The following is a 16,704-nucleotide window of genomic DNA, read 5'->3' on the forward strand; positions in this document are numbered from 1 at the left end:
TTGTCATTTTTGTCATTTTTGTCATTTTTGTCATTTTTTGTCATTTTTGTCATTTTTGTCATTTTTTGTCATTTTTGTCATTTTTTGTCATTTTTGTCATTTTTGTCATTTTTGTCATTTTTTGTCATTTTTGTCATTTTTGTCATTTTTGTCATTTTTGTCATTTTGTCATTTTTGTCATTTTTGTCATTTTTGTCATTTTTGTCATTTTTGTCATTTTTGTCATTTTTGTCATTTTTGTCATTTTTGTCATTTTTGTCATTTTTGTCATTTTGTCATTTTTGTCATTTTTTGTCATTTTTGTCATTTTTGTCATTTTTGTCATTTTTGTCATTTTTGTCATTTTTGTCATTTTGTCATTTTTGTCATTTTTGTCATTTTTGTCATTTTTGTCATTTTTGTCATTTTTGTCATTTTTGTCATTTTTGTCATTTTTGTCATTTTTGTCTTTTTTGTCATTTTTGTCATTTTTTGTCATTTTTGTCATTTTTTGTCATTTTTGTCATTTTTGTCATTTTTGTCATTTTTGTCATTTTTTGTCATTTTTGTCATTTTTGTCATTTTTGTCATTTTTGTCATTTTTGTCATTTTTGTCATTTTTGTCATTTTTGTCATTTTTGTCATTTTTGTCATTTTTGTCATTTTTGTCATTTTGTCATTTTTTGTCATTTTGTCATTTTGTCATTTTTGTCATTTTTGTCATTTTTGTCATTTTTGTCATTTTTGTCATTTTTGTCATTTTTGTCATTTTTGTCATTTTTGTCATTTTTGTCATTTTTGTCATTTTTGTCATTTTTTGTCATTTTTGTCATTTTTGTCATTTTTGTCATTTTTGTCATTTTTGTCATTTTTGTCATTTTTGTCATTTTTGTCATTTTTGTCTTTTTTGTCATTTTTGTCATTTTTGTCATTTTTGTCATTTTCGTCATTTTTGTCATTTTTGTCATTTTTGTCATTTTTGTCATTTTTGTCATTTTTGTCATTTTGTCATTTTTGTCATTTTTGTCATTTTTGTCATTTTTGTCATTTTTGTCATTTTTGTCATTTTTGTCATTTTTGTCATTTTTGTCATTTTTGTCATTTTTGTCATTTTTGTCATTTTTGTCATTTTTGTCATTTTTGTCATTTTTGTCATTTTTGTCATTTTTGTCATTTTTGTTATTTTTGTAATTATTGTAATTTTTGAAATTTCTGTAATTTTTGTAATTTTTGTAATTTTTGTCATTTTTGTCATTTTTGTAATTTTTGTAATTTTTGTAATTTTTGTAATTTTTGTCATTTTTGTAATTTTTGTAATTTTTGTAATTTTTGTAATTTTTGTAATTTTTGTAATTTTTGTCATTTTTTTCATTTTGTCATTTTTGTCATTTTTGTCATTTTTGTCATTTTTGTCATTTTTGTTATTTTGTTATTTTGTCATTTTTGTCATTTTTGTCATTTTTGTCATTTTTGAAATTTTTGTCATTTTTGTCATTTTTGTCATTTTTGTCATTTTTGTCATTTTTGTCATTTTTGTCATTTTTGTCATTTTTGTCATTTTTGTCATTTTTGTCATTTTTGTCATTTTTGTCATTTTTGTCATTTTTGTCATTTTTGTCATTTTTGTCATTTTGTCATTTTTGTCATTTTGTCATTTTTGTCATTTTTGTCATTTTTGTCATTTTTGTCATTTTTGTCATTTTTGTCATTTTTTGTCATTTTGTCATTTTTGTCATTTTTGTCATTTTTGTCATTTTTGTCATTTTTGTCATTTTTGTCATTTTGTCATTTTTGTCATTTTTGTCATTTTTGTCATTTTTGTCATTTTTGTCATTTTTGTCATTTTGTTATTTTTGTCATTTTTGTCATTTTTGTCATTTTTGTCATTTTTGTCATTTTTGTCATTTTTGTCATTTTTGTCATTTTTGTCATTTTTGTCATTTTTGTCATTTTTGTCATTTTTGTCATTTTTGTTATTTTTGTCATTTTTGTCATTTTGTCATTTTTGTCATTTTTGTCATTTTTGTCATTTTGTCATTTTTGTCATTTTTGTCATTTTTGTCATTTTTGTCATTTTTGTCATTTTTGTCATTTTTGTCATTTTTGTCATTTTTGTCATTTTTGTCATTTTTGTCATTTTTGTCATTTTTGTCATTTTTGTCATTTTTGTCATTTTTGTCATTTTTGTCATTTTTGTCATTTTTGTCATTTTTGTCATTTTTTGTCATTTTTGTCATTTTTGTCATTTTTGTCATTTTTGTCATTTTTTGTCATTTTTGTCATTTTTGTCATTTTTGTCATTTTTGTCATTTTTGTCATTTTTGTCATTTTTGTCATTTTTGTCATTTTTGTCATTTTTGTCATTTTTGTCATTTTTGTCATTTTTGTCAATTTTGTCATTTTTGTCATTTTTGTCATTTTTGTCATTTTTGTCATTTTTGTCATTTTTGTCATTTTTGTCATTTTTGTCATTTTTGTCATTTTTGTCATTTTGTCATTTTTGTCATTTTTGTCATTTTTGTCATTTTTGTCATTTTTGTCATTTTTGTCATTTTTGTCATTTTTGTCATTTTTGTCATTTTTGTCATTTTTGTCATTTTGTCATTTTTGTCATTTTTGTCATTTTTGTCATTTTTGTCATTTTTGTCATTTTGTCATTTTTGTCATTTTTGTCATTTTTGTCATTTTTGTCATTTTTGTCATTTTTGTCATTTTTGTCATTTTGTCATTTTTGTCATTTTGTCATTTTTGTCATTTTTGTCATTTTTGTCATTTTTGTCATTTTTGTCATTTTTGTCATTTTTGTCATTTTTGTCATTTTTGTCATTTTTGTCATTTTTGTCATTTTTGTCATTTTTGTCATTTTGTCATTTTTGTCATTTTTGTCATTTTTGTCATTTTTGTCATTTTGTCATTTTTGTCATTTTTGTCATTTTTGTCATTTTTGTCATTTTTGTCATTTTTGTCATTTTGTCATTTTTGTCATTTTTGTCATTTTTGTCATTTTTGTCATTTTTGTCATTTTTGTCATTTTTGTCATTTTTGTCATTTTTGTCATTTTTGTCATTTTTGTCATTTTGTCATTTTTGTCATTTTTGTCATTTTTGTCATTTTTGTCATTTTGTCATTTTTGTCATTTTTGTCATTTTTGTCATTTTGTCATTTTTTGTCATTTTTGTCATTTTTGTCATTTTTGTCATTTTTGTCATTTTTGTCATTTTTGTCATTTTTGTCATTTTTGTCATTTTTTGTCATTTTTGTCATTTTTGTCATTTTTGTCATTTTTGTCATTTTTGTCATTTTTGTCATTTTTGTCATTTTTGTCATTTTTGTCATTTTTGTCATTTTTGTCATTTTTGTCATTTTTGTCATTTTTGTCATTTTTTGTCATTTTTGTCATTTTGTCATTTTTGTCATTTTTGTCATTTTTGTCATTTTTGTCATTTTTGTCATTTTTGTCATTTTTGTCATTTTTGTCATTTTTGTCATTTTTGTCATTTTTGTCATTTTTGTCATTTTTGTCATTTTTGTCATTTTGTCATTTTTGTCATTTTTGTCATTTTGTCATTTTTGTCATTTTTGTCATTTTTGTCATTTTTGTCATTTTTGTCATTTTTGTCATTTTGTCATTTTTGTCATTTTTGTCATTTTTGTCATTTTTGTCATTTTTGTCATTTTTGTCATTTTTGTCATTTTTGTCATTTTTTGTCATTTTTGTCATTTTTGTCATTTTTGTCATTTTTGTCATTTTTGTCATTTTTGTCATTTTTGTCATTTTTGTCATTTTTGTCATTTTTGTCATTTTTGTCATTTTTGTCATTTTTGTCATTTTTGTCATTTTTGTCATTTTTGTCATTTTTGTCACTTTTGTCACTTTTGTCATTTTTGTCATTTTTGTCATTTTTGTCATTTTTGTCATTTTTGTCATTTTTGTCATTTTTGTCATTTTTGTCATTTTTGTCATTTTTGTCATTTTTGTCATTTTTGTCATTTTTGTCATTTTTGTCATTTTTGTCATTTTTGTCATTTTTGTCATTTTTGTCATTTTTGTCATTTTTGTCATTTTTGTCATTTTTGTCATTTTGTCATTTTTGTCATTTTTGTCATTTTTGTCATTTTTGTCATTTTTGTCATTTTTGTCATTTTTGTCATTTTTGTCATTTTTGTCATTTTTGTCATTTTTGTCATTTTGTCATTTTTGTCATTTTTGTCATTTTTGTCATTTTTGTCATTTTTGTCATTTTTGTCATTTTTGTCATTTTTGTCATTTTTGTCATTTTTGTCATTTTTGTCATTTTTGTCATTTTGTCATTTTTGTCATTTTTGTCATTTTTGTCATTTTTGTCATTTTTGTCATTTTTGTCATTTTTGTCATTTTGTCATTTTTGTCATTTTTGTCATTTTTGTCATTTTTGTCATTTTTGTCATTTTTGTCATTTTTGTCATTTTTGTCATTTTTGTCATTTTTGTCATTTTTGTCATTTTTGTCATTTTTGTCATTTTTGTCATTTTTGTCATTTTGTCATTTTTGTCATTTTTGTCATTTTTGTCATTTTTGTCATTTTTGTCATTTTTGTCATTTTTGTCATTTTTGTCATTTTTGTCATTTTTGTCATTTTTGTCATTTTTGTCATTTTTGTCATTTTGTCATTTTTGTCATTTTTGTCATTTTTGTCATTTTTGTCATTTTTGTCATTTTTGTCATTTTTGTCATTTTTGTCATTTTTGTCTTTTTTGTCATTTTTGTCATTTTTGTCATTTTTGTCATTTTTGTCATTTTTGTCATTTTTGTCATTTTTGTCATTTTTGTCATTTTTGTCATTTTTGTCATTTTTGTCATTTTTGTCATTTTTGTCATTTTTGTCATTTTTGTCATTTTTGTCATTTTTGTCATTTTTGTAATTTTTGTCATTTTTGTAATTTTTGTAATTTTTGTAATTTTTGTAATTTTTGTAATTTTTGTCATTTTTGTCATTTTTGTCATTTTTGTCATTTTTGTCATTCTTGTCATTTTTGTCATTTTTGTCCATTTTTGTCATTTTTGTCATTTTTGTCATTTTTGTCATTTTTGTCATTTTTGTCATTTTTGTCATTTTTGTCATTTTTGTCATTTTTGTCATTTTTGTCATTTTTGTCATTTTTGTCATTTTTGTCATTTTTTTCATTTTTGTCATTTTTGTCATTTTTGTCATTTTTGTTATTTTGTCATTTTTGTCATTTTTGTCATTTTTGTCATTTTGTCATTTTTGTCATTTTTGTCATTTTTGAAATTTTTGTCATTTTTGTCATTTTTGTCATTTTTGTCATTTTTGTCATTTTTGTCATTTTTGTCATTTTTGTCATTTTTGTCATTTTTGTCATTTTTGTCATTTTTGTCATTTTTGTCATTTTTGTCATTTTTGTCATTTTTGTCATTTTTGTCATTTTTGTCATTTTTGTCATTTTTGTCATTTTTGTCATTTTTGTCATTTTTGTCATTTTTGTCATTTTTGTCATTTTGTCATTTTTGTCATTTTTGTCATTTTGTCATTTTTGTCATTTTTGTCATTTTTGTCATTTTTGTCATTTTTGTCATTTTTGTCATTTTTGTCATTTTTGTCATTTTTGTCATTTTTGTCATTTTTGTCATTTTTGTCATTTTTGTCATTTTTGTCATTTTTGTCATTTTTGTAATTTTTGTAATTTTTGTAATTTTTGTAATTTTTGTAATTTTTGTAATTTTTGTCATTTTTTTCATTTTTGTCATTTTTGTCATTTTTGTCATTTTTGTCATTTTTGTCATTTTTGTTATTTGTTATTTTGTCATTTTTGTCATTTTTGTCATTTTTGAAATTTTTGTCATTTTTGTCATTTTTGTCATTTTTTGTCATTTTTGTCATTTTTGTCATTTTTGTCATTTTTGTCATTTTTGTCATTTTTGTCATTTTTGTCATTTTTGTCATTTTTGTCATTTTTGTCATTTTGTCATTTTTGTCATTTTTGTCATTTTGTCATTTTTGTCATTTTTGTCATTTTTGTCATTTTTGTCATTTTTGTCATTTTTGTCATTTTTGTCATTTTTGTCATTTTTGTCATTTTTGTCATTTTTGTCATTTTGTCATTTTGTCATTTTTGTCATTTTTGTCATTTTTGTCATTTTTGTCATTTTTGTCATTTTTGTCATTTTTGTCATTTTTGTCATTTTTGTCATTTTTGTCATTTTTGTCATTTTTGTCATTTTTTGTCATTTTTGTCATTTTTGTCATTTTTGTCATTTTTGTCATTTTTGTCATTTTTGTCATTTTTGTCATTTTTGTCATTTTTGTCATTTTTGTCATTTTTGTCATTTTTGTCATTTTTGTCATTTTTGTCATTTTGTCATTTTTGTCATTTTTGTCATTTTTGTCATTTTGTCATTTTTGTCATTTTTGTCATTTTTGTCATTTTTGTCATTTTTGTCATTTTTGTCATTTTTGTCATTTTTGTCATTTTTGTCATTTTTGTCATTTTTGTCATTTTTGTCATTTTTGTCATTTTTGTCATTTTTGTCATTTTTGTCATTTTTGTCATTTTTGTCATTTTTGTCATTTTTGTCATTTTTGTCATTTTTGTCATTTTTGTCATTTTTGTCATTTTTGTCATTTTTGTCATTTTTGTCATTTTTGTCATTTTTGTCATTTTTGTCATTTTTGTCATTTTTGTCATTTTTGTCATTTTTGTCATTTTTGTCATTTTTGTCATTTTTGTCATTTTTGTCATTTTTGTCATTTTTGTCATTTTTGTCATTTTTGTCATTTTTGTCATTTTTGTCATTTTTGTCATTTTTGTCATTTTTGTCATTTTTGTCATTTTTGTCATTTTTGTCATTTTTGTCATTTTTGTCATTTTTGTCATTTTTGTCATTTTTGTCATTTTTGTCATTTTTGTCATTTTTGTCATTTTTGTCATTTTTGTCATTTTTGTCATTTTTGTCATTTTTGTCATTTTTGTCATTTTTGTCATTTTTGTCATTTTTGTCATTTTTGTCATTTTTGTCATTTTTGTCATTTTTGTCATTTTTGTCATTTTTGTCATTTTTGTCATTTTTGTCATTTTTGTCATTTTTGTCATTTTTGTCATTTTTGTCATTTTTGTCATTTTTGTCATTTTTGTCATTTTTGTCATTTTTGTCATTTTTGTCATTTTTGTCATTTTTGTCATTTTTGTCATTTTTGTCATTTTTGTCATTTTTGTCATTTTTGTCATTTTTGTCGTTTCAATATTTAAATTTGTTCTCTAATCTCTTATCTTATAACGACTTTTAAAATCCATCTGAGAACAACATTAATCAAAAATCCAGCATTCATGCTTCAGCTCTCGCTTGATAAGTTACTTTCGTTTTCATGGCACTATAAATGTATATAAGCCTTGGTAAATAAAAGTTCCATTTCTACGCACTCACTTTTAAGTATCGTCGCTCGGGAAGCCTTACTTTCACTGGATTCCGCAACGATGGCCAAACTTTTAAGGTTCCTTCTTTCAAAACTTGCCATAACAATCTGCTGCTGCAGTCTTGTAAGGGGAATCCTGCTGTCACCAGCTCAAATTTCAAATCCAGTAGAATTTGGAGCATAAAATCCCACAGATCTAGCTTGTTTTTCACAGTCGGTTTTCCGGAAAACCATCAGTCCCAAAGTTATAACCTTCAACAATGTAAGTATTTTATAAATTTTCTACATCGATAAACTTTGTTTGAAACAGATTTCTCCATTCCACAGCCCACGAATCTCCCCATCCGGTACATAAAGATAACTCAAACTGTGATCTATCCGGTTGAGCTCCAAGCCGATATCCTATCTGGTGGCGTTGGAACTTCGACCGTTATGCTTCAGCTGGCGCCAACTTATCCCTGGATTTTCTTCCCCAACAACGTTCAGGTACAGATGATGTGCCAGAATCCAGCGACGACAACTACGACTACGACTAGTCCCTAATCATTGGACTTCCAAAAAGTGCGCAAGAGTTTATTAGGAAAGTGTATCGCCAAAAATAGTGAGCTAACAGTGAAAGTTATGTTCCTTAAATGTGACTTAACGATGTAATGTTATTTTTGAAAAGTGTTTATCACTGTCCTGTTCAAGCCCAAGAATACAAAGAGACACTGAAAGGTTTGTAATCCCATTCTATTAATTACTTCTTAGGCTTTAGAGTGCATAAATTGGGAAACTACCATTAATGGGAATGACCCTCCTGTAAAAGCAAGCTTCTCTGGGATCAGGGTCATCCGAAGTCTCAGCTAGATTGGGAAGCAAAGAGGGTCTACGGCGGTATCAAAGAAGTTAACCCATTGCGTATACCTTAAACCCTCTAATATTTTCCTGATGACCCTGATCCCACCCATAAACGCGATAAAACTTAGTTTGAAAACTGAAAGGACATACCCGCGCATGTGCGTTCCATATCAATATGTACTCATGTATGAAGCCACTTCAGCATTTACTCATAGCTCTCACTTCGAAGTCTGACCAATTTATTCTTTATCGATCGAGTACAGTTTGTCCGGAACTCACGCTTGTCTTAATATCCGCTAAAAACTTTACTCTACCATTCGAATGAACTCCAACTAATGCATCATTCTCCAACGACCCAACTGACTAGACCGGCGTCGAAAACCACTCTTCTCTGTGGATGTATTTCAGTAGAGTTGCGCTTTCCCTACGATCTCCACTGCAAAGAAGGTCGCGTCTTATTTCTAAAGCTTCCATCGTGGGAAACAGCTCTACTCAGATACTTCCGGATTATGAAACTATCTTAACCACGCATTTGTGCATCCACTTCGTCAAAGGTATAGTGTTATCAAGCTACGAAGCTTCTTCCGTGGGATCGATGGACTTGATAGCCTTTCTTTCTTCCTCGCAGTTTGTCCAGGATGTCCGCATCCGTTTCAATATCTCTAAAAATATATTCTGGCCGAACTGTGATGACCTCCAGAGGTTCATCTTCCGACTATCTGATAGCATAATTGAGTGTAAAGGGTATCGAATAGTTGTTCATATTTTCTAAGAACTTGTACGCTCTCCAATAACTTGTCAAATCCGTGCTACCGAAGGTGGCATCTTTGATGCATTTACATTCCTTTCTGTGGTAGGTTCTGATATCTGATTGTTATCGCCTAGGTCATCAGCATAGTAAAATTTGGGGCTGTCGGGTAGTGACAACACGTCGTTGAATTAAATTAGGAAAATAAGCGGTCCTAGATGGCTACCTTCTGGCACACCGGAGGCGGCAAGAAACTGCTTGGAAAAGGTGTCACCCGTTCGAACAACCAATTTACGGTCTGTTAAGCAACTGCGAAACCAGCCAAGTAGAGTACCACAAAACCCTAAGCGTTCGAGTTTTCCGATGGCAATTTCAAATGCAGTGGACAGATCGGTATAGATAGCATCTGTTTGAAATTTGGCAGCAAAACTTTCATGCACAAAAGAAGTGAACGTTAGCAAGGTACTTGTCGTAGAGCGTTTGGGCATCAATCCGTCCTGATGATTTGAGATGTTATTTTTGCAGGATGTAAAAAACGGATCCTAGACCACCAATTGAAATAGTTTGAGAATCGAATATAATGCAGAGATTCCACGGTATTTGATGACATCCCTCCTATCTCCTTTTTTTATGCACCGGGAACATAGAAGCTTCCTTTCATGGTAAAGGGAAGGTAGCTCTATCAAGCGAAGTTTAAAAATTGAGCTGAACAGGAGTGAGCAAAACAGGCATGAAACTAAAAAAAAACAACTGGAATTCCGTCCCGCGCCCGTAGAAAATGAATTATTGTGCTTCGCTGCTGCTTTAGAGATGACTGCCTCTTTGATTTCAATACCATTTATTGAAAAGCCCAATGGCGAATCGTTCCTGACAGCGCTAGCTAAATGTTCTGGGGATGTTGAAGCTGAAGTAAAAATACTAGAAAATTTGTGGGCGAAGATTTGGCAGATTCCACGATCAGAGTTAGCCGTAATGCTAGAATCATGTTTGAAGGTATACCAGATTTTTTTTCCTGTTGACGTGTTTCCAAAACGATTCTGGGCAAGACTTGAGGTTACGTAGTACGCGATGTAGATAGTTGTTCTGGCTTTTTAATAATCGGAGTTAGCGGAGTTAAATTTACGATACATATTCTTAGTGTATGGTGATTTTTGCTTCTTATATTTTCGAAGGGCACCCTTTTTTGCCGTCTTCAATCCTTGCAATTCAGTTGTGACCCAGGGAATTCACATATTTCCCCCACTAGAGCATTTTGGAACGTGGCGATTTATGACATAATTCAGAATTTTTGAGAAGGTTTCAGCGGCAGCGTTGAGGCAGGGTTCTTGAAGTCGAGGTAGAAGGTTGCTAGTTTTTCTACAGTAGCGTTCAGCCTAGTTACTTCAATCGATGTGAATAGGGTGATGGGGAACTTCTTTAAAAAGCGTTGCAAGAGCGAATTCGATGGTCGGTAAACGAGATCCATCGTTGCCAAAGCAGAGGTCCAGTGTTCGACCGTATTCGTTCACCAATACGGGAGTCCAATATGATGTTTAAAGGTGCCGAAAAAGTAGAGCGTTCTGGGTCGGGGTACAGAAAGCTGCCATGGTTGGAGCACCACTTCAAACGGGGCATATTTAATTCGCCAATGACAAGTATGTCATCTTCTGAAGCGCAGAAGGAGCTTTTTTCAAAGATGCAGCGTGGAAACGACTCAGCGAGGGTAACATCTATTGAGCGATTGGGTGGCAGGTACAGTAGGCATACGTATGGGAGAGTGGGGAATCATGGGCCACTTTTTTTCGTTGTTCCATAACTTCTTTATTATAAAAGATAAAATGAAAATAAAAAATTGGTATGGTTTTCTACATTTTCAAGGTATCATAAGATATTTTTTAAATTTTTAATAAGTTATTTTCCCCAAATTCTGACTGTTTAAAAAAAAAATATTTTTTGGATTTAGAAAAATGGTGGGGAATCTTGGGCTACCAAATCCAAATTGACCAAATAACATGCAAAATTTATGAGTTGACCCAAAACTGTGATTTCCTAATTCATTTCGTTATTTAAAAGCAATTACAGATGATGAAATAAAAAAGAGAGCGCTGTATGAGCGCATAGATTCCAAAACCTGGCTCGCGAACGTTTTGGCAAAATTTCTTATACAGGATGGACAAAATATTTTTCATAACTCTTCATTTGGCATAAGAAAACTTTGCAGATAGGTAAAACGTTTTAAGTTCTGAATGTGTATAAAAACATAAAAATATAGGTGATTCAAGATGTGTGGCCCATGATTCCCCACAAGCTATCATTTGCAAATTGGTTGCGTTTGTGTGACTTATTGATGTTTCATCAAAAATTCCTTTTCCACGTGAAAGATCATGACAAAACTAAGATCATAAACGTATGAGCATATTTTGGTTATGCACTTTAGGATCCCCAATCAGCGGGAGTTTTTTTTTAATTATGTAAGTAAATTTTTCTAACTTTTTTTAGCTTGATAAATAAAAGAAGCATATGATGCGTATTTCAGTCAACAACATTTAGGAATATATGCTCACGCAAAGTGACGACGATGACAGTTGGTTTGAGATTTTTATCTTAATACACATCTGAGATATTAAAAGTGGCCCACGTTTCCCCATGGCCCACGATACCCCACACTCCCCTACAGTTTTCGTTCTACGAGATCAATGCGAATCCATACAAGTTTCAGATCGCACCAGGAATTAACTTCACGGCAAGTAACACCCCGCCTCTACTGCAATTTTAGCTGTTACGGGCACTATGGTCACAGCGGAACAATGCGTAATCAGGGCCGGAGATCTGACTTTATATTGTGCAGTCATTCAGCTATATTTCCGTGAAGGCGATGATGCCATAGCAAGAACACGAAGTTGCAAGCAGGTAGTCGGTCAAACAGATATTTATTCCCCCGACATTCTGATAGTAAAGGGTTATGGAAAAGGTCCCGGAGCGTATCCGGAGGGATGTGCACCGTAAGGGAGCAAAGAAATGCAATCAGGGATACCATCCTAAGATACTGGCAAGTGTGACCACGTCAATCTTGCGGCACGGAGCAGCGGCCTGAAGGCAGGCTCTGGGAAGACACTACTGTAACCTGTAGCGACTTAGCATCGTTCAGCGGCTGATGAACCTGCGGGTTATCAGCGGATACCGGACCATGTCGTCCTCAACTTAGTGGCGGGCGTCATGTCCATCTCGGTTTTGCTAGAGGAGGATGTCTGTTGGTACGACAGCAAAGACACGCGTAACGTACGAGATCTCGCCAACGAGGACTTAATGTCCAACTGGCAACAGCTGTGGAACAGCTTAGCGAGAGTAAGGTGGACCCATCGTCTGATCCCGCACATCGGGAGCTGGATCGGAAGAAGATACGGTAGAGTGGAATTCCATATGACGCAATTCCTGAGTGGTCATGGATGCTTCATGAAGTACCACTATCGGTTTGGACATGTTGCTTCGCTATATTGCCCATATTGTGGTAACGTAGAGAAAACACCCGAACGCACCAACATATTTGCCGCCTGTGGGTCGACACTACAGCAGACAACATGGTGCAGAGGATGTGTACGGATTCCAAGTTCTGCTCTGCGAAGTAGTTCCACCTCCCCGTGGTGCAGAGTGGAAACGTGTCTGCAAGTCCGGCGTATTGCAGATGTACGGCCAAGAGAACTACACCAAATCCACTAGAGGCTGTCGACGGGTCTGCCAAACCCGCGCGGAAGAAGTGGTGCACCCGGGTACTTAGGTACCAGTACTTGGGTGTGTGCGTGATGGTCCAACACGCTTTCGGGGGGTCATGGCCCTGATATGCGGACGTGACCGGAGGAAGAGCGATCGCCAACTCGTTTTGCGCTTCGGTGGGTATAGACCCGATTCGCAAAATGAGTAGATGCGCAAAGTGGTGGCCAATGGTGGGCCGATCACTTAGGGACGTGTTTACACGTCAGTGTCCGAGAGGCACATTCTGCCGGAGGTGTCAGGGTTCGACACGCGTTTCGGGAATTGATGCGCCCGAACCGCGAGTGTGACCTGATGAGGGCGTTCTATAGCCCGATCTGCGCTTCGGGTGGTCATGCGTCCGACTTGAAGATCGGGTAGTTGCGCTGAGTGGTGACTTAAGTCAACACTATTTGTGAGTTCAGAGGAGTCTGAGTCCTACACGTGGCCTAGGGGGCTTACCCCTCCTACCCGCGTGTTTGAACAGAGAAAGTGTCGTCGACAACTCGCTTTGTGTTTCTGGATCTTGGACTGGATTCACAAAGTTAGTAGTTGCGCTGCGTGGGGACCTCATTCACACGATGAGATGTCGGGTCCTAACTCGTCAGAGGAGGGGTTGCGCATCGAGTTGTGTTAGAATGAGGTTATGCTGACAGAGGATTCGGAAACGAGTATTGCCTTGGAGCGCACTAGCGCGAAATGACCTCCCACTATTGAAGCAAAGTGTGTCAAACAGTTCGAGGTGGGAACAAAGGTTAGCGGCCCCAGGTGGACTTTATGGCGTAGGGGGTACAGTGTTCCTTAGCATTGTATCATGAGTCGTCCAATTGCACCCATGGACCCAGAGTAGCAAACTGGGGGGACGCGGTGGCTCGCCGTGCCTTGGAATGCAATCCGTAAAATCGATTTACCACCTGGGTTAACAACTAATAAAAAAAAAAAAAAAAAAACACTTGGCATGCAGTCAACGATGGGTTCATCCGGATCATGACTGCCCTGCAGAAGAGCTGGAGTCAACGGCAGTCCGCAAACGGTGTAGGATGACTCCACCTACGGGAAGCATCTGAATAGTGTACGTCCGATCTCTTGATCAAATCTACAAAGATAAGGCATCATCTTCTGCGTATCGGAGGTCAGGGGTGCGCCGCGAACGTGTGTAGCGGGGGGTATCCGAGTATGGCCCTTCCTAAACTGCGGGGATAAGACTTTACCTTCCTCGTAGCGGACCTCGTAGGAAGAGGGTTAACCACTGTCGGGGGATACCCACGGGTAGAGAGGCTTTCGATGCTGGGCGAGCCTCTCGAGTCTGTGTAGGATGTCGTCACTGTCGGGAAACATCCAAGTCGTAGAGTTCAAAGTTCCAAATTCGGCCGTGACAGGCGCGAGTCCAGGACAAGCTGCTCTCTATCTGGCACACGACGGGCAGACAAAGACGCGGGCCGAAAATCCTAGGGTTGCCAGTCAAAGGGATAAAGAAGACCGGATAAGGGTTGGAGTAGACTGACGGGGGGCTGTCGAGTAGTGTACGTTCGACCCCACGGTTTGAATCTACAAAGATAATGCAACACGTCTGAGTAGCGTATGCCGTGGGTACGCTGCGTTCATGCGTAGGACGCTCCACCTTCGGGGAGTATCCGAGTAGGGTGATTCCCAACGACCGAAGCTGCGGGGATAAGACTTTACCTTCTTCGCAGTGGAAATCGTTAGGAAATGGTTATTCCACGATCGGGGAATACCCACGGGTAGAGCGGCTCTCGACACCGGGTGAGCAATTCGAGTGGGAGTAGGATGACATCTTCGTCGGGAATCATCGGAGTCGGCACACGACGGGTAGCTTCGAGTCGTTAGAGGACTTTAATCGACAAGAGGAGGGGTATAAGTGGTCACCTCGAGTCATTACGAGGAGAAGTCAGATCTCGAGGCGCTAGAGGAGAGATCGGACCTTGAATTTTACAGAGGAGACGTCAACCTCGAGTCGATGCGAGGAGAAGTCGGATCTCGAGTCTTTTGAGGAGAGATCAGGCCTCGATTCGCGCAGAGGAGAAATTTGTGTGGGAATCTCGAGTCATTGAAAGGAGATGTCGGTTTTCAAGTCACTAGAGGAGAGTTCGGACGTTGAGTCGTAAGGATGAGAGGTTTAGCTGAAAGTGGTTTCAATGGTGGTCAATGAGTATTGCCTTGAAGCGTGTTAAAGTGTTCGTGTTAAACAATTCGAGGTGGTAACCAGGTGCGGCCCCAGGTAGAGTTTAGGGAGTAGAAGATATACACGGAGTATATCATGAGTCTTCCCATTGTACCCATGGACCCAGAGTAGCAAACTGGGGGGGCGCGGTGGCTCGCCGTGCCTTGGAATACAATCCGTCAACCGGGATTTACGACCTGTGATTACCAACTAAAAAAGGCTGGAGAACTTCTTCGCCGCAGACAAACTCAGGGCCGGGACGACTAATGACGTTGAGTCATGAATAATGCATCGCGTCTCGGTGAAGAACCTGATGAGGCTGTTTGCTCGTCGGGTCACCCGACAGCATTCTTGCAACATGCCCTTCCCAGTGTATCTTTCCAGTCTTCGACAGCTTCTAGATACTGGGTTCGCCGTAGAGTTGCGCGAGCTCATGGGTATTCCTTCGCCTTCTCACTCCGTGCTCCTGCATGCCATCAAAGATGGCAGGCTGCGTTGAGGACAGTGATCGATCGGTAGTTTTCACAGTCCAATTTGTCTGTCTTTTTTCGCGGACATGAGCTCCACTAGTTCGTTTGGAGCCCAGAGTTCCTAGAGTTTCGGGGTGCTCATGACGGATCCCTTTACCAACTGCTACGGTTGCCTTTAATGATTAACAGGTTATCCTTTTAAGGAACATGGTACAGAACTAGCTTCCAATCAAAGGCTCAGAGCTAGATTGCCGTCTGCTACGGGGTTGGTGTACAAAGCCGACATGCACTGTAAGGTAAGTCCAGTTTTAGTAAACGTTGCTTCCCCAAAAAAGCTCGAACGAGATATTATAATATCATTGAAGAACACACTGTATGGCATTAGTTGCTTGATTCTGGTGTCATTTTTGTTGTTGATTTGAAAAGTGATTCCATCAAAGAAAAGCTTCGTGATATTGTCTTTCAAAAATTTTACCGTTTCTATAAAGAATATTCTTATTTATTACTTTTAAATCTGGCACTGATGATTTCATCGCATTTTTTTCACCTATATGATAAGTCAACGAATAAATAAATAAATTATTTTGTTGAAATCGATTTACAAAAGTTAGAAACTCCTCCAAGCGGACGAAAGAACACTTCTGTTCTTCCGTGTTTAAGCCGTGGTGGTAGTAGCGGCAGTCGTGGTAGTAGTAGTCGCCGTAGTGGTAGTGGTGGCTTCGGTCGTTGTTGTCGTCGCCGCGGTTGTTGTCGTTGTCGCTGCGGTCGTCGTGGTTGTATCTGCGGCTATCGTCGTGGTTGCAGCCGTCACCGTCGTCGAGGTAGCAGGCGCCACGGTAGTCGTTGTCGAAGGATTCGTACACATCATTTCGACCTTTACTTCGTTGGCAAACGATGATCGTCCCTGGGCGGCGGCCACATACAGGGTCACCGATGGCGTTCCAAAGTTCCCGCGAGTTATCTCCGCCGTTATTCCACCACGTTTGACCTGACTCGACTGAACCCGGATGTAGTTAATCGGGAGGTTGTTTGGCTGCATAAAAACAATCAAATTTGATATAAAAAATTCTTAACACTCGAACACTAAAACACTAACATTATTAAAGGTAAACGTTTTAGGACTAGGAGCATTTTTCAGAATTTTCTTGAAGAAACAGATCTGATCCGTGGTGTTGAATGTGCCGAACTCCACCACCATGGAATCGGGGGCGGTTATTCGATAAGCATCTACACTGAAAAATGAAACCAAAACTGCCGAAACGGCACAGCTCAACAGAAAATATTTGATCGCCATCGCCACTGCAATTGTCGGAAATCGAATTCGAACTAAACTGATCCCGGCCTCATCAA

General features: G+C 35.1%; 1 protein-coding gene across 1 annotated transcript; it reads right to left on the reverse strand.

Annotated features, from left to right (window-relative positions):
- Window positions 1-15,831: 15,831 nt before the first annotated feature.
- LOC129751218 (uncharacterized) lies at window positions 15,832-16,704 on the reverse strand. The gene is made up of 2 exons (XM_055746589.1): window positions 16,451-16,704; window positions 15,832-16,387 (listed from the first exon to the last, which is right to left on the reverse strand). Exons 1-2 carry the CDS (start codon window positions 16,646-16,648, stop codon window positions 16,010-16,012), a joined length of 576 nt encoding a protein of 191 aa, XP_055602564.1. The 5' UTR covers window positions 16,649-16,704; the 3' UTR covers window positions 15,832-16,009.

Source organism: Uranotaenia lowii, chromosome 3 (genome assembly GCF_029784155.1).
Source record: "Uranotaenia lowii strain MFRU-FL chromosome 3, ASM2978415v1, whole genome shotgun sequence".
Taxonomy (NCBI): domain Eukaryota; kingdom Metazoa; phylum Arthropoda; class Insecta; order Diptera; family Culicidae; genus Uranotaenia; species Uranotaenia lowii.

Coding starts and splice junctions, on each gene's coding strand:
- LOC129751218 (XM_055746589.1), bottom strand. CDS start 16,648: ATGGCGATCAAATATTTTCTGTTGAGCTGTGCCGTTTCGGCAGTTTTG. Junction 16,388..16,450: donor AAACGTTTACCTTTAATAAT/GTTAGTGTTTTA, acceptor GTTTTTATGCAG/CCAAACAACCTCCCGATTAA.